The sequence below is a fragment of the Varanus komodoensis genome, unplaced genomic scaffold (assembly GCF_004798865.1).
Source record: "Varanus komodoensis strain SLA01 unplaced genomic scaffold, ASM479886v1 scaffold29_1, whole genome shotgun sequence".
NCBI lineage: Eukaryota > Metazoa > Chordata > Lepidosauria > Squamata > Varanidae > Varanus > Varanus komodoensis.
In genome coordinates, this window is record NW_025335759.1 from 7,400,249 (window position 1) to 7,424,713 (window position 24,465).

Genomic DNA, 24,465 nt, shown 5'->3' on the forward strand with positions numbered 1-24,465 from the left:
AGGAAGGACAGAAGAACAAGACACTGCTAAGAACATCACAGGAGCTGAATCCCAGGGGGAAAATTGCAGTCGTGATGTTCCTGATACTCTTCTGGCTGTTGGATCTTGGAAAAAGAGCCACATCCCAAGCACAAATGTATCTCAGGAGGAGAATCTCCCTCCCATGGCTGAAAGCCCCCTGGAAGTGGAATCCCAAATGCCAAGCTTCAGTGCAGACACAAGATCCCTGAGCGAAAGCCATCGGGTCAGCGCTGTCGGACCTCAGACCCAAGGAAGTCCTGGCAGCACCACATTGTCCTGTGGATCTGCAGGAGGAACCTACACACCCACTGTCCCGAGCACCCCACCTTTGGGTGGCTCGTGTGGGTCAAGCCCCAAGCCTGGTGTTCTTAGCTCCAACATTGTTGCCAAATCCCAAATCCAGTGGTTTGGTCCCACAGGCAGCAGCATGGTTGTCTTTCGATCTGAACAGCAAGTTGTCGTCCCCCAAGCAGGGAGGGCCACCATCTACAGGGCCGGGCGGGAGGTTGTCATGTCTAGATCTGAGGCAGAGAACACAAGCCCAGTCCAGCCACAGGCACTCCCTGCATTGAGCACTGTCAGTTGCATCCCACCTGTCAAAGACTGGCAGCACCAGGGCGATCTCCCAGATGCGGATGCCCTCAAAGGGCCCCCTGGATCCTTCTGCAACACTTGCGATTGCTGCTCAGCAGGGCAGCCACAAGAAAGCTGCATGACTCAGTCCAGAAACGCTGGTGTAGGCGATGCCCCAAAGCAAAGGTGTATGCTTGTGCCAAACCCTCCGCTCACATCAAACACAGAGACTACCACATCCAGGGAGGGAATTGCTCCTTTCAACACACCCCAGAGAGACTGCAGCCCGCACCGCGGTCTCGCATCCCAGAGGCACAGCAGTCTGTCCACAGCAGGCAGATGTGAAAGGGAGCCACGCGTGCTCAGTCCAGATGGCCCTGTAGCAACCTGGTCCGGCCAGGAAGGCAGCCTGTCAAGGACAGAGGAGGCAGGTGCATCTGGATCCCAGAGTACCTGGTGTTCATCAGATGCTGCAGCAGAAATAGGTGTGTTCAGGACTGGAGCCCAGGAAGGGGAAGGGGCTCCAGGGGACCAGAAAGTCACCAGCTGGGCTGAGCCAAGGGAAGAAGAAAAAGATCTGACAGAAGCTTCCCCGCTATTTTTGCCAAAGCCAAATGCTTCCCTTGCTGAGACGACAGACTCCTCTTGTGAACCTCCACATCAGAAAACAGAGAGCAGCAACAAGATGGCAGAACATGACCCAGAGGAAGTAGTGGAGATGGAGCTTTTTGTAGATACCCTCCGCAACATGGAGCCGACCGAGCTCCGAAAGCCCCTGAAGCTGCTTCCTAGGCCCCCACGCCCCTCCACCCTGGCCAAGCACGCGTTCCTCCCACCCATCCATGAAGACCGCATCGTGCCCAAGTCAAGGGTTCCCCTCTGTGCTTTCACTGAGCAGAACTCAGAGGAAGCAAAGGAAGAACCGCAGAAGCAGCAGGAGGAGGAGATGGAGGAAGTAGAAAACCCATATCTCAGCAACGACGAAAAAAGGGAGGAAACCGATCCAGCTGGGAAATCCTACCCTTGGGAAAATATGTCACACAAGACCGAGGAGGACATTGGGTCTTTCCTGGGAATGCTGAAGCAAAACCCCAACCATTCAGAGGCCAAGGCAATTGCGCCTAAAGCCATCACCAACCAGGCCAACTTGATCCGAGCCAACGTCCTCAAGGGCATGTCTCTCTTGTCTGGCCTTGTGGACAAAAAGTCCGTGGAAGGCAAGCCTTACTCTCGTTTGGACAACAGCTTCCTCTACAGCAGGTTCATCTGCCCAGAGAAGTGTCCACTCAAAGACCCTGTGCAAGGGCAAGAAGAGGAATGCCCTGCTCTCCCACTGGCCTCAACTGTTCTGAAAGTCAGCCAGGAGTGCCAGGCATCTCCAAATGAGCCTCCAGCCGAAAATGCATGGGAATATCTGACCTTTAAGTCGATGCCATCCAGATGCCATGCTGAGCCTTCTTCCAGAGCACCAGGGGCGTATGGTAGCTCCAAGCAGCGCGCCGCTCGGTCCAAGAAGGCAGAGTCAGCGTCCCAGCCAGAAGCTCAGGTGAGTGAATTTGTGCTGTGCGGTAGAAGCTAGTGGAAACTCCAGCACTGCTGCTTCTCTGAAGTGGCATTGCCCTTGTTGTTCTGGCACATTTGGGAAGTGTGGGCTGATTGAAGTCTCCATGTGCATCTTAAAGGGAAGTGCTGCAGCACGATGCAGGCAAGCAAGGGCTCTGGTCCTTGGATCTCCACCTTTGGCCTGCAGCAGGACTGGTGGGACAACATCTGACAGATGCCAAGCAGGTTAACCAAAACTATGTTCAAAGGGAAAATGATGACAGGGCCCAAACCACAGAGGTCTTTACTCAGCTACCCAGGTCTCCTTCCACTTACTGGGTGTTGCACCACTGAGAAGGCTTCGTGGGCTTAATCTTCATTATGCTGCATTTTATCTTCCTTAACGTCTGTGACCAAGTCAGTGATGCTCCTTAAGGAAACTGAAGGAACCCCAAAGGGGCCACTTAAACTCTGGGGCAGAGTTCAGGCCCGGGTGGCTGACAGGTGACGCCGTCCAAACTTTATGGGCCTCTCAGAGACCCACTCTTGACCACAAACACCCAGGGATGTGGGTGAGAATCAAACACAAACAAGCACCTCAGAAAGCTCCCCAAAGCCCTCTGAATTCTGTCTTGAATCTTGTCCTTACTCAAGTGTGTATCAGATTGTGGCTTTGTTTTTTTGTCTTTTCATATGAAAATCCACGTGTATTTTCATGCATATTTTACCAAATGTATGCATCAGGTATGCAAATCTTTGAAATATGTGTGTCCTCCTTCCATAGATTAAAACATATTTATACACATTTAAAAAACAACAACATGATATCAACTGCATATTGTGGGGTCTGTGAATGTACCTAGGAATGTACAGACTTCAACCTCCAATTGCATCCAAGACCATGTTTATTCTGGAAGGCAGACAAAGGGTATATCTTCATAAACCAAACAAACAAACAAACTATTGCTCAGTGTGGAACTCATGTTATTATCATAAATGCCCCAACTTTGCACTCTCACTTTTCCTTATTTCCTTTTCTTATTTAGATTAAGAAGGCTTATTTAGGCACAACCCTATGGAGAATCCTAAAAAATCTTACAGCTCCCAAAATTTTCTAGCCAGCCATGCATATGTGTACATATGTGTAGGATTGCACCCTTAAACTTGTGGCAAAAATAAAATGTACTTACAAGCAAGGAGTAGCCCTCCTCACACTCCGTGCTCCCAGAATAGTTCATCCAGCCTTCCCCAGTCTGCTGCCCTCTCAATGCATTGGAAGACACCTTCTAGCCTCGGGGCAGGATGGCTTCGATCACCCACAGCCTTCCTCTTGCTCCGATTCTCTCTGCATTAAAGCAGCCCGGTCCCCTTGCTTTCTATGTCTGCTCAAATCAGCAACGTGTTTCATTTCCCTGTATTTCCCATGCACCATCTCGAAGGGTTTTCCTACCTGCTCCTTCTCCAAACACTTCCTTTGCAGGTTCTTCCCTCTTTCTTTTGCCCCTCTCCCTCAAATTGGAAAAGCAAACACACTGAAAATGGTGGTGGGGATTTCTGCCAGTGCGACCCAACTTGGCTCAGGAGCTCGCCTTGCCTGCTTGTTGCTCAGGAAGCATCCATTGGAGGCCAGCGAGCCGCAGCACCCTCGCCCCTGGCTACGAAACTGTTTCAGCACCCGAATCCTCCCATAACAAAGGCTGCGTTATCTGCTCCCATCTTCAGGCCAAACTGCACCTTGCGCCACGAGATGGAGGATTATCTCCTGGCCCTGTTTTCTTTCCGTGTGCAACCGGGGTGCAGGGTGCCAATTTGTTCAGAGCTGGCAGGCAGCAGTTCGCAACCTCCTCTGCCCCACCGCCCCCAGGTTCAGACCTGACTCTCACTCGCTCACTCACTTGGTGTCTGCGCCGCAGCGGAACGTACCATGATCATGCCCTGCATAGGGGCAAGAAATGACTTTGGGGCTATTTGATTTGGATCAGGGAAGTGGTGCAGAGGAGATGGGCTAACCACCCCCTGCTCTGCTCTGTTGCCCCAGAGGACTCGAAATTGGAAAGACACAGCAGAACATAAAGGGGGAATGGCCAAGAAGCAGAGACTGGTTAAAGTTTACTAAAAACTTCCTAACCGGGAAAGCATCTTAGGCAGTGGAACATTCAGCCATGAGAAGTGGGGATTTAAGCTGAGGCTGCTTGTAACCTTTTGCCAGAGTTGTTGTGCTGAGCAGGGAATTAGCCACCTGACCTGCAAGATCCCTACCAATTCTACAATTTTAGCATTCTATCACTTTTACAGAGAGCTTCTCTTTTTAAGGCAGACTTTGCTGAAGCGGAGGCTGTAAGCCAAGGAAGTTTTTATAATGTATATATTCCCTCTCCCTCATTGTGCCTCTAGATTTTTACTCTCCTTCTGCCATATCTTCTCCCTGTTTCACACTTAACTAATCCCTGCTCCTTTTACATTTGCTTCTTCTCCTCAACACCTTCTCTCTCTTCCATTTCTCTCTATTTACAGAGTTTTAGTATCAGCGGTAGTAGTGGTAGATATATTCACCTTATTTCTCTCTTCCAATTTCCTTCAGCCAGCCAGTGCAGGTTAGTGGTTAGTGTGTTGGACTGGGACTCAGGAGATTCGGGTTAAAGAGCATCCTCAGCCATGAAACTTTCTGGGTGACTCTGGGCCACCCCGTCTCTCTGCCTAGCCTACCTTACAGGGTTGTTGTGAGGATAAAATAACAAGGAAAACCATATAAACAACTTTGGGTTCCTTGCAGGGAAAAAAGGCACAGTATGCATTTAAAAAGAAATAAAGTTCAGAGAAGAGGTTGTCTTCCTTTCCTCCCACTATCCAGCTTCTCTGTCTCCCAACTCCCTTTCTTCAATATATCTTCACACACACAACCCAACACTCAGTTCCTGGTGTCACTGCTCAGAGCAACATCATTTTTCTGGGGTGGAGCAGACAGCTGTGGCTTGACAGAAGATGGGGAGGGAGGGAGAAAAGCAGGGTGTGGATGTGCAAGAGAAATGCAGTAGCTGCCCTTTGTGTTCCTTTTCCTTTCCCTCAGCCATCCTTCTATTTTCTCCTTCTCCCAAGACCTTTCTCCCCGTCTTCTTTCCCGTCCCTTCCCTTCCCGTCCCTTCCCTTCCCCTCCAACTTCATGTGGCTACAGTTGTGGGCAGCTCCAGACATTTCACTATCTGAGGAACACCCAGGATGTGGTGTCTTCACTACCACTACCCAAGGCAAGGCACATGGTACACAAAGAAACACAGGTTGTTCCCCTCCTCATTCCAGTACCAACCATAAAATAACAATTTTGCTCACTAGCCATTTGCTGCCCTTTCTGCCACTCCAGATCTGATGGCCGAGGCAGCAGCCTCCCTAAAATGCACTAATAGGGCTGGCCCCACCGCCAGCCCTGCTCTCTAACCAGCCAGCACAATCACAAGTATCTATGTGCTGCACATGCAGGCAAGGCCATCCTGAGATATTTATATAAAGGACGGCATACAAAAGCTTTTAATGAATAAATAAATAAATGGCTCTTACCAGCATCAGTCCAATGAAACGGCTTTTGTTTGACCATGGCGTGGGATGGGCATGTGAGTAGGCATTTCCACAGGAGTTTATAATGGCTTCAAAGCCTGCCTGAAAATGCTGCCATTTTGTATGTAATGTTCCCTAATACATATTTCTATGGCATCTTCCTGACGGAGGCCTTTTGGTTACATTTCTGGATCAGAGAATTGTACAGCAAAATTTGGAAAAGGGCAGAAATCAAAGGAAGATTGTGCTGTATTTTGTATAATAGATCAGAAACTGAATTTCAAGTTCTAAGCACAATTTTTAATATTGTGTGCTTCATGTAAAAGTTAGTTGTCCCACAGATTGGGAACAAGGGACAAAACTTGCAAACAAGGCAGGACGAATGGAGGAGCCCTGACATTTCTTGAAATGCAACATTTTCCCCATTTCCTAGCATAATTTCCTATTTATCTTTACATTGCAGGACGAGGAAAAGAAGCTTCCAAAGAAAGTTAACGTACGGCCTGGGAAGGTATGAAGACAAAAAGCAAGGGCAGCTGCCAGATGTTCAGCAAGGGAGGGTGGAGGGGCAATATTGTGTCGTTACTGATCTTCCTCATTTCCCCTCCCCTTTGTCTTTCTCTCACTCTAGATTGTCCTGTACTCTGAGTCCAACTTTGAGGGCCAGAAGAGAGAAATCTGGGGTGATGTGGCCGATGCCACATCCTGGGAGCTCTCCCACACAATCTCCATCCGAGTGGTCCGAGGCAGGTAAGCACACCTCTTGTGGATTTGCTGTGAGTTGTGCTGAAAGGGAGAGAGAGATCCTGCATACAGAGGCAGGGAACCAGGCTCCAGGTGGATATGGAAGATAATCAGGCCTGAAAGGGTCTTTAAAAATCATAAAACAAAAGAAAATAGAGCAACATGCCAGTATCGTGATGTGCATTGTGTTTTAACTTATTTATTTGTTATACTTTTTACACCACCCAATAATACAAGTTTTCAGGGAGGTGTAAAATACACTAACAGTATTATAAATAACAAAGCAACTAATAAAAATAGCCCTTAACAAAGCCAAGATAAAAACCATCAGCAAAGAGTAAAACGTTTCTGTAAACAAACCAAAACAAACATCAGTAAAAGTGTCATGACCTACAGGCACTAAAAACCGTTCCCAAAGGCACGTTTGTATGGGTCGAACTCCTGACAAATGGTTGACTCTGCGTTTGGAGCCCCCTGCCCATCCTGTGCTGTGCCAGCGAGAGCAAGACAAAGCGCATGTTGCCCCCATCTGTCATTTAAAAAAGAATTTTGCCTCTAACCCCACCTCACTGACTTGCCTTCTGGTGGGTGAGGAATGGACTGGATACTGGATATGGCATAGTGCAGCATTTCCCCCCTCTTCCTTCCCCCTCTTCTCCATCTGAGATGGCCTTTATCGCTTGCCCTTCCTCTAGAGAGTTCTTGTGGCACACACAGCCCCTATTGTCTTCCGTTTTATCCTAGCAACAACCCTGGGAGGTCTGGCAGCAATGGCTGGCCAAGGTCTCCAGTTATTTCTAAAATGTATGAGTTGCATTTAGCCCAATAAAATGAAGGTAAGATCCAAAAAATGTCAGAAAAGGAAACAAAAACAGTGTTCTGTTGAGCCAGTAGAAACAGCATCAGAACAAGAACATATGAATTACTTAAAACTCCGCACGACAGCAGAGACAGAGCGGATTAAGAGCACATTCTTTGCCTAGCACAAAAAGAGAAAGCAGGGGTGTGTTCTATCACCTTTGTGTAAAGAGGTGGGGATTACGGAAAAGGCCACCCACTAGGTAGCCACCCTCCCCACCTCACCGTGGGATGGCTCTTGGAGCGGGGCCTCCCATCACGAGCTCAAGAATCAGATAGGAAGCCTCGTGGCCGACTGGCCTCGCCTTTCTTATGAACAGCCATGCGAAAGGAAGCACAGCAACCCAAGAAAGAAGACTTGGATCTGTGTAAGACTGGCATGTCCTCATTTTTGCAGAGGGATGCAAGTTTAGAAATGATGGTTAGAACTGAAATAGAGCTGCAGTGTGGTTTACCAGAGTTTGCCTAATTTGCCTGAGTGACCTTTAATCAAAATCTCCTTCATATTTGAATACTTTAAAAAGTGTATCTGTATACATAAATCAGCATGGATCCATTTTATGCAGATCACTGTCCTTTCATCCTCTTTCTTGGAGCCATTTCTTCTTTTGGGTGATTGGGAAGCGGCCATCCTCAGAACGAGGCCTGCCAGTCGCATGAGAAGAGCCTCTGCGTGTTGGACTTTTGGCCGAGTTGTATTTTGTCTCTCCCTCCTCCTCCTCCTCCTCCCTTCCATCCCTCTCTCCCCATTTAAAAGAGAGAGAGAGAAGTCAGCTGGGGATGAAGGGGTGGTCCTGGGTGCTGACCACAACCCATTTTTATTTTTGTCATGTATTTCTGGTGGGTGATCCTCCACTCAAGGAGTACACTGGGGAAATGTTCTGCCTGTGAATGGGTGCCCAGATCATGGAGCTGCCACACCTTCTCGGCAGCTGCCGTAGCGCCGAACACGAGCCGGCATGCACGATTCTTCCCGAGACTAAGCAGGCATTGCATTCTGTGCTCTGCAGCTGGGTGATGTACGAGAAGCCGCGGTTCCATGGGCGGAAGTGTGTGCTGGCGGAAGGAGACGTGCAAATCAGCAACCCATGGGCGATGTACCATCAAGACGGGGCTGAAACGGAGAACCTGCCCGTCCACATTGGCTCACTGAAGAGGGTTGTGCGGGTGAGTGTGACTGGCTCCTCCCAGGAAGCTGGGCGGTTAGCAATCATGGCCTTGCCTGTGGGAACTTGGGATCAGAGGAAGCTGCCCTTTGCTGAGTCGGGCCTTTGGTCCTTCTAGTTCAGTACTATTTGCTTGGATTGGCAAGAGCAGCTGCTTCTCCAGGATTTCAGGTGCAGAGTATTTCCAGCCCTCTCTGGAGAGGCTGGGGTTGAACCTGGGACTATGTGCATACAAAGCATCTAATTTACCACCAGTAATGTTAAATCCATGCTGTCCGCATTCTGCAGAATTCCCAAGGCCTTTCGTTCTGTCATCCTCTCATTGACAGAATCCGCTTGCAAAAATTTGCCCTTCTGAAAGTGTACAGATTTTCCCCAGAATATGCAACTCCCCCAAATGCACATTTTCACCCTTTAGTCTGGGGGGGAGGAGCAGATTTTTGGTCTTTTTTATTTTTGGCAATTTTCAACAACTAAATTTGCATAAAATTATGGAGAATCAAAAAAGGCCATCTGATCCGCAGAACATCCGCATCCTGCCGTTTGCAGAGTTTGCAGGTATCTGGAGAGTGTAGATTCTATTCACAGCTCTGCCTGAACCAAGGATGTCAGAGAAATGCAGACAGATTCAAACTAGTCTGAACTTCTCAGAAAGTGACCTGTGGATTCCACAGCAGACCAGCTGTATCCAAGTCTTGCAAGTTCCATGGACTTGCCGATCAGTTTTTTACCTTTAGGTGGGATTTCTGCTAATTCAACTCTGTGCATTAGCAGATTTGCACAAGTGCACATTGCTGAAAATGCCCACCTGTGTTATGGGCATTAGTACAAGTAAAACAAAATTCTGGTTTCAAAAAATCAATTTCAGTCAATGAGTAGATGACAGAATGAAAGGTGTTTAACTGTCCGCAAAATATCAATGGGAATGGATGTGTCAAAATGCATGTATCCCTAACCTGAACACATGGCAGTTCAGAGCAGGGCCAGCAGGTGGCGCAACCCCATTCTCGCCCCTCCCTTCAGCCATTTGCGGGTGGCGTGAGAAGGGCTCCTGTGAGCAGACCGTTCATTTTCTTCAGCGTCCTTTTAACTGAATAACCCGTTCATTCTTGGTTGGACATACATATTAGCGTACTTCAGGTTTTGCTTGCCTAAAAACAAAACCGAGATAATTAATGCATTGATTGTTTTAAAAAGCATTTCCAGAATCATGAGAGAGTTGCAGGCCATCAGCTTTAGAAGATTCACATCAAATTCAAGGTGCAGATTCAAAACTTGTGACAAATGAATTGACTGATGATTCAATCAGGCCAGGCTTAAAATCAAATCCACAAGCAGGTTGCCTAGACTGCCTGCCTGTTAGTCGTCTAAAAATAAAAGAGAAGTATAATCTGCTTAGAGAGTCTTCCGACTAGTTATAGTGGAATAGAAGTTGAATAAATAAACAAATAAACCAATGTTTCTACGGATTTTCTGCTTAGTGGCCCGGTGGTAATTTTTTCTCACCTTAGACTGTTCATAAGACCAAATTAGGTTTTTATAATTGGCTGGAGAAACAGGACTTGGTGTAAATTTAGAGGTTTTTCAAACTATGATAAATTAACTGGAATTTGATATTAGAATGTTAAAAAATATGTAGTAGGAGGTTGACCCAGTGAATCCAATGTTAATGTTTGTGATGTTTGATGTTTTTTGTTAGTGTTAGTTTAAAAATTTTAATAATATATATATATATATATATATATATATATATATATATTAAAAAAAAAGACCAAATTAGGCTGCAGCATTGCACCAACTTATGAAAACCTAAGTGGGCTTGACTGCATTGGTTCTGACTCGTACCTAATTGGGTAGCAGATGTCTGGCATCTTATTTGCAGGCTGAATTTCAGTATAGGACATAAAGGCTCCAAGTAAGAGATCTCAGTTTCTTGCCACCTATATAATTTGGTTACTAAAGGACTTGCTGGCCCTAGTAGATTGCATGGTACTTTCTGAAGGCTGAATACTAGCTTGGCCAGAAAACAAAAGTTTTCTGACATTTTCGCTGTTAATGGGCCAACCCTTTGTGTTCCAGGACTACAAGACCCCTGAAATCAGTTTGTTTTCCGAGGAGAATGGCGAAGGCACAAAACGAACTTTCACAGATTCTGCAGAGGACACACGGATTCAGAGACAGCCTGTGAAAGCATCTTCTATCATTGTATACTCTGGCCTGTACGAAAGTGTTATAAGTTTTGTGCATTCCTAGCATGAGAGGCAATCCAGGGCTAGAGTGCCCAAAGGTCCTCAGAAACTGGGGCAGCTGCAGTGGACCTCAGAGCCAAAGTCTGAGGCAGCAGCACATCCCCTGTACCCCCAAAACACACAAGCAGGGATGGTCAGGTGGGAAAGGCAACAGATGCAGTCGCCATTCTGTTCCTGTATTGAGGCTGGGGGTTCACTTTGAGGGCAGACTGCAGCTAGGAGTTCTGCTCTGTGGACTAGGAGAACATAGAAAATCAGTTTAGGGAATGGAAGGATTCAGGAAGTGAGAATCAGGCCAGCAGCTCAAAAATGAGGCTCACACCAGACCTTTGAGCATCACTGGTTACACACTCCAGGACTGCCACGGGGATTCTCCTTTGGGTTCATTTCGGTGAGTGCATACCACTGCCAAGCTTTGCCAGTTGCTCATGCTTCTCTCTCTCTCTTCCACAGGTGGCTAGTTTACTCGAAACCATACTTCGATGATGACCCTTACGTCTTAGAACCTGGTGGGTACCCTAATTTGCAAGCCTGGGGAGCCAAGGATCCTTCCATCTGCTCCATGCATCCAATCAAGCTGGTAAGCACCCACCCTCCTGTTCCAAGCCTTACCTGTCTCCATTCTTCAAAGCAGGGATAGGCAAAACTCAGTTTTGTGGCATCTGCTTTGTTTTCACTAGAACCCCAAGATCCACCAGCCTGAGCCAGGTGCAAAATAATGGCTCAGGTGAGTGGACATACACTAAAAGTTAATGTATGTGACCTTGGAGAACATGGTTGGCACAGTACCAAAACTAAATTCATAAGTTCTTGAAAATAACAAGCCAAAGAAAATACTCATCCAGGTGCAACTCAGCCACACCTCAGCTGGCAGGGCATCTGGAGAAGGACCTCCAAGAACAGGGGAAGGCAATAATGTAGCCTTCCAGATGTTCCTGGACTGTCTTTCCCATCAGCCCTGACCAACATAGTTGATGGTAAGGGATTATGAGAGTTGCAGTCCAGCAGCACCTGGAAAGCTGCAAGGTGCTGCCTGGAAGACATACTATGGGGAGATTCTTATGGGAGAATGTGAGCATAGAAAATATTCCTGGAATGAACACGGGAGTGACTTGAGAAGAAAAAGGAGGGCAGGCAGATCACCTCAGAGTGCTCTTCACTTTGCTCATTTCTCATTTCAGGGTTGCCCTGTTGTAGAGAAGCCTGGAGAACCCAAGGTAAGAGGAAAAGGGGATTGTTACTAGGCTTGGTCACAGGACAGAAATATTCCTCAGCTGAAAAGGAGGATAGACAGCTTTCCCTTGCCTGTTGTCTAGCACAGAGTCCCAAAACCAATTGCAGACTAAGAATCCAAAATGGCCTCTTCTGTTATGGCACCCATGGGGTGGAATGCGCTTCCCAAAGAAGCTCACCTGACACTGTCTTTCCAGTGCCAGGAGAAGACCTGATTTTCCCAGGTGTTTCAATCTTTCAGCTTCTGCTTTAATTCAGCTGCTGTGTTTTAATCTTTGCATTGCCGTTAGGTTTTGCTTTGATTTTAACTTCTATTTTATATTGTTGCTTAACCTTTTAAACAAGGGTGTCTCTTCTGTTGCAGTTTAGGATTTTTTTTTCCTGACACACCGAGGGCACTTTGGCCAGTGAGCATTATAGAAAGGTCATAATAAATGAATAAAATTACATTCTGGAGAAGCTGCTGTATGGTGTGCCTTTGCAGGAGCAAATGTAGGGAAAAGCAGCCTGGTCAGTGATGCCGTAGCTCCATCCTGCATGGGGCAGGGGTTAGGCTAGAAGACTCTGAAGTCCTTTGCAATGTTATAATGCTGTGATTCAACTTGCAATTAAAGAAAGCCATGGCAGTTCCTATAGGAAGGCATATGTGTGAATGCCCCTGCCTTCCTGAGAATTCTAAACTCTCTCACCCAAAATTTTGTATCTCTCTAAGCTATATAGGCCCAAATGTTTCTAAGCAAAGTCTGATGAAATAGATCCACAGTTTCATTCTCTTTGTTTTGATGTGTGCTTCTCGATCTCTCCCTGCAGGCTTTAGTTTATGAGAAGCCACATTTCCAGGGCCATAGCTGGGAAATCAGCCGAGACATCTACAACTTGAAGAAGCCAGAAAACAACCAAGACTCCAAGATGCCTACTGCAGGCTCTCTAAAGATCTTAGGAGGCTGGTGAGTGCTTGCAAGAACCCACTGCTAGTAATAAGCGTGCCCATTTAATGGAACATGGGAAGATGCTATAATCTTAGTCCTGCTGGTCCAACTTTATCTATTCTGACTGGTAGCAGTTCTCACAAGCCTCTGAGAGGCTCTTTCTTGGCTTGGTTAACCTTTAATGGAAAGTCTGAGAGACTCTGAGTTGTGTGTGGGGGGATCAGAACAGGACAACCAGCAGTCAGGAACCAGGATCAGGCCACTGTGCTACCACCTTTCTACCTTCCCTGAACACCTGGTTGACCAGTGCCACTTCCCCAGGCTGTTACCCTACTCTTAGAAAGCCCTGGGTGATCAGGGATGGCCCATCCTCCCAAGCAACTGGAAACCACAACAGACTGTAGTAGATTCCAGATGCCCTACCTTAGATTCACTGCCTCCCTGGAAAGTGACCCTCCACCTGGCCCTGATGAAACCTGGCCAGTGGCACCTTCTGGGAAGGACTTTGGGGCAGAAGACTGGGATACCCCACTCAACAGAAGGAGCAACGCTGATTGAGCATTTTGGGAAAGCAAAGGAACACACATGGGTGTCTGAAGAGAAAACCCTCTGACTCCTTGGACCTCACCACAACCTCAGACTTGCCTTGTCAGCCCACCGCTTTTTCTCAGCTCCTGACCATTGAGTGAAGACTCCTGTTGAATCCAGGGACTCCTCTGGGCAAATGGGCTTCCATTTCCAGGGAAGAGACCTAGGAAAGTGCAAAGCATACGCTCCATAGCTCAGTGGTGAAGCTCAAACCTTGCATGCAAGAGGCCCTGGGTTCATTCCTCAGTGCACGCCTGGAAGACCCCTGCCCAAGCCCTGTGGGACACTGCTGCTCGTGGCAATGAGATGACACTGAACTAAATGGGCCCACGTCCTGGCAGCCCCCTTTATGCCATTTCCCCTCCTGCTTGGAAGTTGCCACTATGCACAAAAGAGAGGGACAATTCTTCCATTTACAGGACAGAAATAAATGATTACAGTGTCCAGGTGCAACCCCATCTCTGTTGACTGCATAACAGTATAAAGCAGGGACACAGAGTCTTTGAGGGGGAGGGGGTTCTTTGGGTTTAAGTTGCTGGGGGCCACAGGCTGGTGATAGGTGGGACCAGAGCCAAAATAGGATGGAGCCTTCCCCTCTCTTTACAGCCTTCTCTCTCTCTTCCTCTCTCTTTTTCCCCAACTTTCTGCCACCTTCCTTTCCCTCCCCTTCTATCTTGCCATCACTTCCTCCCTTTTGTCCTCTCTCTCTCTCTCTCTCTCTCTCTCTCTCTCTCTCTCTCTCTCTCTCTCTCTCTCTCTCTCTCTCTCTCTCTCTCTCTCTCTCTCTCATTCTCTCTGCGCCATCCCTTTTCATTCCGCTCCTTCTTCCACTCCACCCAACAAGCCTTCAGGGAAGGGATGGCCTTTTGAAATTAAGTCACAGGTTAATGTTATCCTTGGCATCAAGGGCCAAGCTGGTTCTTTGGTCTTTGGCTCTTGGTGTGAACATTATTGCCTGTTTTCTGTGGAGAAACAGAGAGGGGGTTGTATGTCCAGAAGTCAATGGGCAATGGCTGGTGTTTTATCCTTCTGTTCATGCTCTCTTGTTGCTGGACTGTTTTGCCTCTTCAGCTGGGTTGGCTATCAGAAGGAAGGCTTCCGTGGGCATCAGTACCTGCTGGAGGAAGGGGAATACTGCGACTGGATGCAGTGGGGAGGCTACGACGAAGAGCTGGTGTCGCTTCGGCTTATCCGGACGGTGAGGATGCCTGTTCATTCCCAGGGCTGCAGAGGGGCCACCACAGAATAAACTACTTTTGTTTATAGCCATGCCAAATATCTAAAATGATAAGAGCCAAATCTCAGGCCCGCCAGGAGGAGGGCCAACTGAGATCATGCTGATAATTCAGATCACAATCGCGATTATGAAGGTGATGGTTGCTTTGCTCAGTTTCTGGAATTGAGATGTTCAGGTGTGAGAGCAACTGCCGGTGCCCCCAACCATCCTACACAAGAGCAGGTTGCGTGCAGCCTGCGGGGACCAGCTTTGTTTCTCATGCTTTGTCAGCTAACAGTTGGCGAATGAGCCTCATGGAACTTTAAAAATAAATTGCATGCTAATAAATGAATGCATGATTCATAAAAGACTGAAATAAAATCATGCCTCAGCACCAGTGAGGTATCATCACAGTCATGGGACCCCTGCCTGTTGCTGACCTTTCCCTGCAAGTCACTCCAGTTACTGATATCCCTTTAATTAGCAATTAATATACCACTTCCCATAGCAGCAAATTGCACAGTTTGACTATATGCTGTGTGAAGAGTGCCTTTCTTTTATCTGTCTTAAACCTCCCACCAATCAGCTTCATGGGAAGACCTCAAATTGGTGTTGAATGGGCCATTCTCCAATTCTCTTGCACAAAGTCTAATTTTAGGAACATGTTAAATATTTTGGTAAGTTCAGAAATTCCATGTGAATAAGGATGAGAATTTCATCTTTTGTCACCATTATCTGCCTTAATTCCTCAGTCTCCCTTCCAGAATGCATACGCTCAAGGACAAGTATCTATTCTGCATCTTCTGCTGTGGAGACTGACAAAAAGAATTCATTTAACTCCTTTGCAGTTTCCTCTTCCCCATTTAGGTCTCCTTTAATTCTATTATCATCCAATGACTCCACTGCTTCCTTAGCCACTTTTTCCTATTATTATTATTGTTGTTGTTGTTGTTCTTATTTCTATACCACCCATAGCCAAAGCTCTCTGGGTAGTTCACAACATTAAGCCACCCATCCAGCTTTCAACCAGGGCTGTCCCTGCTTAGCTTCCAAGACAGGTAGGATCAGACACTTGAGGTTGTACAGTAGCTATGCATATTTAAATAATTCTTTATTATTAGCCTTGATATTAGCAATGTGCTCCTCAAACTGTTTCTCTGCTTCTCTAACAGTCTGCTCGTTTCTCCCTTGTGCAAGTTTATGGTCCCATCTGTTCTTTTCCTGTCAGCAAGACCTGCACTTTTTGAAGGAAGCTTTCTTCTTCACAATAGCTTCCTTGACTCTATGTGTTAACAATGCTGGTGATTTCCTGGACTTTGCGCTACCTTTTCTCACTTGTGGTAAGCATCTTATCTGTGCCTCTGTTACATTGTTTTGAAGTAACCTCCAAGTGCTTTGACATGATTTAAACTTGGTTTCCCTCTTCAGCTTCTTCTCCATTCAATTCTGATTTGAAGACAAAGTCCAATCACAGTTAACACCTGGTCACATTCTTTCACACTATGGTGAAATGAGTAACATTTATTCTTAAATTCTATTAACTATTTTTCAGTATGCATCGATACATAAAAATCAACACATGCAAGTTTAATGCACTTCCATGCCCCTGTTGACGTGGTGATGTGTTTTCCGGAGAAGCCCTGTCTCTGTGTGGTGTTGCTGGGGGTGCTTCCTCCCTCTTGGAGAGGGCATGGGGCAGGCAGTTGGTGATGCATTGCCATGCTCCTCATTTTTGCTCTACTCCCCCCGCGCAGGGCTTCCTGGATCCAGCCCTCCTGCTGTCTGAGGCCATGGACTTTGAAGAAGGACCCAGCATTGAGCTCAGTGAAGCGCTGCCGGATGTCTCACTGGCCAATTACAGATCGACAACACGGTCCATCCATGTCCTGAGTGGAGTGTGAGTATCCCAGGGAATGACTGAGGCGAACAGGTTGGGCGGGAGGGGTGCACTTTGGGGGAGGCCGTTGCAAAATTATGGGAAGCAATACTCGAATTGAGAAAATTGCAGCTGTGCAAATCAGGGATCCCCAGTCCTTTTGGAACACTTTTAGGAATTTGAGAAATTGCCATGGTCACCACTTGAAAAGGAGTGGATCGCCACTTTGGCATCTGTCATATCTATGGGTCTTATTCAGCAAAAACTTCTGTTTTGCGTCTGTTAGACACCACAACACCTCTTTAATATGGGATTGCCCAGTTTTGCTAACAGCCAGCAGAGCAGTGCCACTAAGGCTTCTTTCAGACACAGGTGTTAACAACGCCCGAGTTAATGCACAGATACATTTTGTACTGGAACAGCCTTTAATATTCAGCCCTCTTTTAAATTATTTACCTGCTTCATAGAAATTATCCAGTGGAAGAGGCCATGCATTCACTGTGCCCTTTTGACAGCTGCAAAGGTGGCATTGCAAATTTGGAAAGATCAACACTCACCTTCTATAATGCAATGGATTGAGGACCTTACAGTGCTTTCCATATATTGAATGGATGGCATAAAAATGCCAGCTTCATAAGGATACATACTTGGACATTTGTCCACTTTTGTAGAAGCCAGTGCATAACTGCTAGAATGTTTCATACATATCTTTGTATATATATTAGCAATAGAAAAAAATAAACATTTTTTAAAATGCACGCCCTGGAGTTCCATATTTGGGACCCTTTGGGGAGTGCCATTGGAGGTTCCTCTGGGCAACTTGTTGAGGACTCTGAAGAAAATAACAACAGCTGTGTTTATTAAAAATGTGTGCAAGCAGAAGCCACAGCAGCATAATGCCTGGGTTAGGACCAGCCAAAAAGTCCCAGAGCAGCAAGCAAAGCCAGACACGGGGTGTGGGATTGTGCTGTGCTTGCAGGACAGCTGAAGTCTGCTTTTTTGGCACTCGGGGTGCAAAGGATATTCAGCAGATGCTTGGCCATACATAGGGCAAGAAGGGCCCAGGTTGCATCAAAGGCAACCTGATGCCTTCCAGGTTTGTCTGACTACATCTCCCCTGTTTGTTGCTGTTCAGTGGAGGAGCACAAACCAAAGGTCCCAGGTTCAATCTGCAGGTCTCCAGGTAGGGCTGGAAAAATTCCTGCCTCGGCTGCCAGTCCGTGCCAATGTTACCAGGTTAGAAGGACAAACTGATGGGGAATGGGGCAGCTTCCTCTTTTCCTCTGCACCAGGATGGGGAAAGCGAGGCTAGAGGGACTGTGTGCCTTGAGAACTGTGGGAAGACATTTCACAGGCCCAGGGAAAGAATCTGCAAAGCACCCAATGGGTAGGAGTGCTTTGAGAACTGACTCTTGAAAACAGAGGTTGAGATAATCTTGTTGGTGTTTCTGTGTCCAGGTGGGTAGCATACGAAGGCAAGAATTTCACTGGGGAACAGTATATCCTGGAGAAAGGAGTGTACCACAACTGTGAAGACTGGGGAGCGAACAACTACCAAATCTGCTCGGTGCAACCTGTCCTACAAGTAAGAATCCAGAACCATTTATCTGCTGTTTATACCTTCAAGCCCACTCACCTCCAAGCAAGAGTTTCATGTTTCCTTCATTCCTGTTTCCAGTTAGAGTTAGGTCTCACCTGCATGACTGGTTCAAAGAACTCTGTTCTATTTTTAAACAAAGAATCTGTCAAGCAAGTGTCTCCCCTTTATCCTAATGTTCTCGTATTTATATAGGGGGCTTGTTTGTTTTATCCCACTCCTCAACCCAAAAGGCTCCTTGAGCGTCTTGCATGCAATCAGTCCTGCCTCACAGGCTTACTATCTAAAGATATGTCATACAAGGAAAAAGAGATGAGGAGGGAAGAAGAAATAGTAAGTTCTTTTGGCAAAACTGTTGAGTGACCCAGCTTCGTCTCTCATCTTCTTTGGTACACCCTGTTGGAATGGGTGCTAGGAACATGGATATGTCAGATCTCAGCCTGAAGAAGGAGTGAGCAATGAACAAATAATACAATGAACAGGCCTGCATGTAATTTTTCAGCTCAAAAGGAAGGAGAGATCTGTGAAAGCGTTTTCCAAACTGTCCGCCTCCCACACCCTCTCAGTTCACTTTTTCTACTCCTGCTGCCCATTTTGGGGTCCAGGCAGCAGTTGAGAGCAAAGTCTTGAGAGACTGTTAGGTGCCTTTCCTTCACTTCTCTAGTAGGCTGCAGAGTGAAGACAGAAAAGGTTGCCCTCGCTCTGATTTGACTTGATAATAAAGTGTTGTCTTTATTGGAAGGAGGGCGATGCCTCCTGCCATCACTCTACAGTCTGTTTGGGATGCTGGCATTGAGGAATAGTGGACCTCTGGCTGTGAAATCTGCCGGCAACTTTGCAGCAAATTTTATCCTCTTTTGTATTGACCCCTGTATTATGTACCCTGCTCCATTCTCACTCTCGCTCTCTCTCCAGGTCAGAGAACACAGTCTGCACTTCATTTCTAAGGTGAGCAACTGGACATTAGTGTGAGATGTCAGAGTGGGTCTTACACTTCTCTCACTATTTTACACAGTTTCCTGACTGTCCGGGGGAGAGGACATGACTGTTCTTCAAAGCAGTTACATCTGTGGGCAGTAGCTGTCCTATCTCTAGACCCTCCATCTCTGTTATATCCCCCAGTTTGTTCATGCAGGGCTTTTTGGCTCCCTAGATCCAGCTCTTCTCAGATCCAGACTTCTTGGGGAGCTCTATCTCTTTCACGGAGGACCAAGTATCACTTCCAGACAACTTCATCCTGCGCTCCTGTCGGGTCAGTGGAGGCAGGTAATCACTGTGTTTCACCAGTAGGGCAGCTGAATGGGCTTGAATGGCAGGATGAGAAAAAGTCAGTTCTAAGAGATGCTCCTTGGCCTGGGAACTGGAGATGCTGCATTTGTCTGAACACACTTAGATGTTAGGTACTTCTTTAAGCAGCCTTCCCCACCCAGGTGCCCTCCAGGTGATCTACATCCTGACCATTCCTGCCTAGCGGGGTTAATGGGAATTGAAGTTCAAAATATCTGGAGGGCAACAGGTTTGGGAGGTCTGGCTGTAAAGGGGCAGCTGTCTCTCTTGTGGACTCTCTGAACGTTCTGTATGGGTATGTATGCATGCACGTCCTTTCTCTTTTCCCACAACAGCCTTCATGTTCAATAGAGACCTGTGTAGTCCCAGGCTCTCCAGCACTGAGGTTTTCCCCTGAAATTCCACACCAGTCCTCCTCATGCTCCTTCCAGTGGGAGGCAGGTGGCAAGGAGTGGCTTCTCATGCCATAGAAAGAGATTGCGTTCCACTATCCTTTGTGCTCTGGTGCAGTAATCAGTTCACCCAGGGGACTTTGGGCATCCTGCTTGGTCTGCATTTTGGAAGCAAAGTGATTGGATCCACAGCTGGGATAACGTTCATGTCAGAACACAGCTATCCTTTGGGATGTGCATTTCACTGAATTTTACAATACCATTTGCGGCTTTCAAAAGAAAACTCCCTGAATGGGTATTACATAAACTGCAAGTTAGAGATAAAACGTGTGTGCAGCTCATGATTCAGAGCAAAATGCATATAAAATATGTACTTTATGGGGAAAATGCATTCAGAAGTGTATGTTTAAAAACATGCAATGAACTTGACAGAAGAAGGGCAGGGAATGGTTTTGGAACCAGGTTTGCAGTGGGGAGGCAAATCATTGCCCTGCCAGTAACTGGAGTCAAGGGCTTCTCTGCCCCCTTTCAGCTGGATCCTCTACGGCGACCAGCAGTTTAATGGAGAGCAACACATCCTGTCCGAAGGCGAGTATCCGACACTGACCTCCATGGGTTGCCTCTTCACCACGGACATCCGCTCGCTGAAGAAAGTCCCCATTGTAAGTTGTGACCCAGCCTGGTGCTGCCCCACTGGAGATGCCAGCCACGGATTTCTCTGGGGTTCTTCTTTGGTTCTGACGGGCAGAAATTTCCAGGCTGCTTGGCCTTGCAGCCTCCCTGTCTCCATGTTGCTCCCCATGCTTAGCTTGCCCCGTGCTTTCTCCCCACACCCCTCCATATTCCACCCCTTTCCATCATCGCTGGCACTCTTTTTTTCATAGTTCTTCTCCGAGCCCTCCATCTTCTTGCACGCATTGGAGTGTTTCGAAGGGAAAGAGATCGAGCTGAACGGTGAAGTGCGCAGCCTGCAGGCTGATGGGTTCAACAACCACGTGCTCTCTGTGCGTGTAAAGGGTGGCATGTAAGTGCAAGAAGAGAACATGACCCTTGTCACACCAACACCTGACGTTGCTACCTGCTGTCCAGTGGTCTCAATCCCCCTGAGATGACGACTGTCCTGGGCACTCCCCCTTCCTCCCTGCCGTCTATGGCATAGGCAACAAAGGGGATCGGCACTCATTTAATATGCCATCTCACGAATACTGAAGGAGCGAAAGGATCTCTGCTAATGCATTTCCCCCATGCTTTGCTTCCCATGTGCAGCTGGGTGCTGTGTGAACACAGTGATTTCCGAGGCCGCCAGTGGCTGCTGGGCTGCGTGGAGATCACCAACTGGAAGACATACAGTGGGCTTCAGCACATCGGCTCCCTGTACCCCATCAGGCAGGTGGGTACCCAGTTCCCTGGGCTAAGGAGCAGGGTGGGGTCCAAAAGGTACCACTGAGCTTGGAGAATTGGTTGATGCAGTTTAATGAGACTTACTTACTTACTTACTTACTTACTTATTTAGGGAACTTCTATGCCGCCCCATTCGCTGAAGCCTCTGGGCGGCTCACAACCATAAATAAATAGAATCCTATAAAACAATATAAATTAAGTCGAGAAGACAGAGACAGAGTTAGGTGGGTGGAAAAAGCAAGGAAGCAGAGTGTGGTTAAACCTTGTGAGGGGCATCCTAATGGTCACAGCTTTTTTTCTGGGCACTCCTTCCAGAGGCATTTAAGCAGCAGCTGGATGGCTACCTGTTAGGAGTGCTGTAGTCGCATCCTGTACTGTGGATTCTATACTGTGTATTGAGCAGAAGGTTGGACTAGATGACCTCCAAGGTCCCTTCTAGCTCTTAGAACCCTGCAAAATTTCTTGAAGAGCAATTCAGAAATGGAATCAGTTCTCCAAAGGGGTGCTGGGGTCTTTGGAGGCCTTCAAGCAAAAGATGCAGGAACTCTGAAGCCAGAGCATCACACAGTAGTTTGACTTGATGGCCTTCAAGGCCTCCTCTGGCCTGCATCTGTGCATTGCCCTGGCAACAGACACTGCGGGCAGGTCACTCCACAATAGGAGTCTGCAGGGCTAAGGGTCCCAGGCAATGCAAGAGGTCTCCACCTTTCTCTCCACCCTCCACAGAAACGGATCTACTTCCGGATAAAAAATGAAGAGCTGAAGTCCTTCCTGTCTGTCCCAGATGATGTTGAAGACATGAAAGCTGGACGTGTTCTGGTCTCGGAGCTCAATGACAAGAGCAGCTCCATTTGGTACTACGAAGAGGGACTTATGAAGAACCAGGTAAGGGTGTCTTTCTTCTTCCACCGTCTCCCCCTCCAGGAGTGTGCAGCTTCCTGGGAACAGAAGCATTTGGAGAACATGGAAAGCAGCCTGAGTGGGGACTGAGCAGATCCCATATGCTAGGCCTTTCCCCCAGGCCTCTTGTGCATGGATGGTGCAGTTCTGCCCACTTGAGCAGTGGCACGAACCTCAGGAACAGAAGGAACAATAAATGAGACAGCTAGGTTAGGCATCTGTATGGCCACTGGGCACTGCCTTGGCAGGGGCTTGGCTCAGTGATGCAGGGCTGGCTTGTATGCAGAAGGTCCCCCGGTCAATCCCAGGTAAAAGGAACTCAGGACCAAGCAATTGGGAGGTCCTCCCAGGGAGGTGGTTGGACTAGAGATGCACCCGGTGGAGTCACTCCCATACGAATGTAAGGCGAATTCCTCTGGAGCCCACCAGCGGAGCCCACCAGAGAGCAGTGTGGAGTGGTGGCAAGAGCCCTGGACAGGGACCTTGGCCACGAAGCTCACGCGGTGACTCTGGGCCAGTCACTCCTGCTCAGCCAAACCCCCCTTACAGCTCTGTTCCCGCTAGGATAAAGTGGGGCTATGCCAGCTGTCTTGGGTTCCTCACAAGGGGAAGAAATGTGGCATATAAATGCAATGTCGTCACGGTATCTTATCCAGCATGCTGTCCTCAAGAAGCCAAGGGTCAATACAAAATGGCCATTTTCATCCAAGATAGATGGGACCTTCCTTGTGTTTCAGGTTGCGCCTAACATGAGCCTGCAGGTGATCGGTCCAGCAGCACAGGGTGCCAAGGTGGTGCTGTGGTCTGAGAGCCGAGTGCCCCGGCAGACTTGGCGCATCGACTCCTTTGGGAGGATCTGCAGCCAGATGTTTGAAGACAAGTTGCTTGATGTGAAAGGTACGCAATTGGCTTCTTGGAGGGAACTCTTATTTAGGCCCAGGAAGCAAGGGAGGATGCGCTAGAAGAGGATGCAAATATAGCTAGATAGGCATTAAACCACCTAACAGGGCTCCTCTACCCAACCTCTCCTGCCTCCCACTGTGTTTTAGTTCCTGGAAATGTCTTCCATGTGTAATTCTTCTTAGCAATCATACAGCACAACCTTCTCCAACCTAGTGCTCTCCACTCGTTTTGAACTCCTGTTCTTAGCATTCATGACCATTGGCCATGCTGGCTAGAACTGAAGTCCAAAAGTTCTGGCAAACAACAAGTTTGGGATGGCCGCATTATCACATTTAGGTGCTCACAGGGCACCCGGTTGTAATTCTTGACAGTCCTGTAAGGTAAGACAAGGATCACCCATATTGCAAATGGGGACACAGAGGCTGAACTTAGTGAGTCCTTGATTTGAATCAAGGACTTCCTGATGCATTACTCATTCTCTTAGCCATGGACATGGAAAGCAGCAGAGTTTGTCACCACTGGATCCTGAATCCACGTTCCTTGGGTTGGGAATGGAAGACTCTGTCCCAAGCCTTCCTAATAAAAAAGCACCAGGCAGTTTGCACTTCACTGTGTCACCAAAGGGTCTAGTCTCCACAGCCCTTCCCATACCCATAAGGGTACCCAGGAGGTTGAAATTCACGTGGGAAGCAATGTGGGGGGGTGTCCTTGGAAATAGACTGTTGGGGAGCACAAGCCAGTGGTTGGTGGGAGCTGAGAGAGGGGCTCCCCTTCCCTCTCTTTTTGCCTCCTTTCTTGGCATAAACAAGCCCTGAAGGAGCACCAGAACCCCCAAGACCTCCCCTCTCAAGAAACTGGGCTCTGCTTAGGTCATCATCTCTAACAGGATCACTTGGGAGAGGAAACAGGGCAAGATAAAGAAATGGGGAAAAACTGCATTCAGCCAATTCATTTCTTCCTTTTTCTATCTAGGAGGCCGATCATATGACCGGGATCATGCAATCCTCTGGGATTCTGCAGAGGAAAGACCCACACAGATGTGGAGCATTCAGGTGCTCTGAAGAGGTGGGGAGCAGGAAGGCTGGGCTGTGTGAGGTACCAGCAATCGCTTTGTGGGACCCAGGCACTCACCCTTCCATGACCAAGCTGCACCTTTGGGCCTTCGCACTGAGAAGGAGAAATGTGTGCTAGCCACGGCAGGCTGCAGTGCCAAAAAGGCACAGTGGTTTGACCAGAGGTCAGTCCTTTCTGACCTAGCCATTCTTCCCGGGATGGTCCTGTGTTGGGGAAGGAAGCTTTTAAAAGTCCTTTTGCAATCCCCCAGAGCTCAGCCCAACTAGGCCAAGATCACAGGCGAAGTCTAAGAGGGACAGACAAGCTCAAGGGGCTTGTGCAATCATAAGAGACCAAGCCAGCATCCCCACTGCTGGTTTCAAGGAAC

At 47.7% G+C, this 24,465-nt stretch overlaps 1 protein-coding gene across 1 annotated transcript; it reads left to right on the plus strand.

Annotated features, from left to right (window-relative positions):
* Positions 1–1,279: 1,279 nt before the first annotated feature.
* Positions 1,280–24,200, plus strand: CRYBG2 (crystallin beta-gamma domain containing 2). The gene is made up of 19 exons (XM_044435283.1): positions 1,280–2,140; positions 6,149–6,196; positions 6,317–6,435; positions 8,298–8,454; positions 10,533–10,672; positions 11,156–11,282; positions 11,884–11,919; positions 12,746–12,882; positions 14,524–14,650; positions 16,423–16,565; positions 18,003–18,129; positions 19,057–19,089; positions 19,295–19,407; positions 20,353–20,482; positions 20,705–20,844; positions 21,087–21,210; positions 21,948–22,106; positions 22,859–23,018; positions 23,997–24,200. Exons 1-19 carry the CDS (start codon positions 1,280–1,282, stop codon positions 24,083–24,085), a joined length of 2,970 nt encoding a protein of 989 aa, XP_044291218.1. The 3' UTR covers positions 24,086–24,200.
* Positions 24,201–24,465: the final 265 nt, after the last annotated feature.

Coding starts and splice junctions, on each gene's coding strand:
- CRYBG2 (XM_044435283.1), top strand. CDS start 1,280: ATGGCAGAACATGACCCAGAGGAAGTAGTGGAGATGGAGCTTTTTGTA. Junction 16,566..18,002: donor ATCCATGTCCTGAGTGGAGT/GTGAGTATCCCA, acceptor TTCTGTGTCCAG/GTGGGTAGCATACGAAGGCA. Junction 18,130..19,056: donor CGGTGCAACCTGTCCTACAA/GTAAGAATCCAG, acceptor CTCTCTCTCCAG/GTCAGAGAACACAGTCTGCA.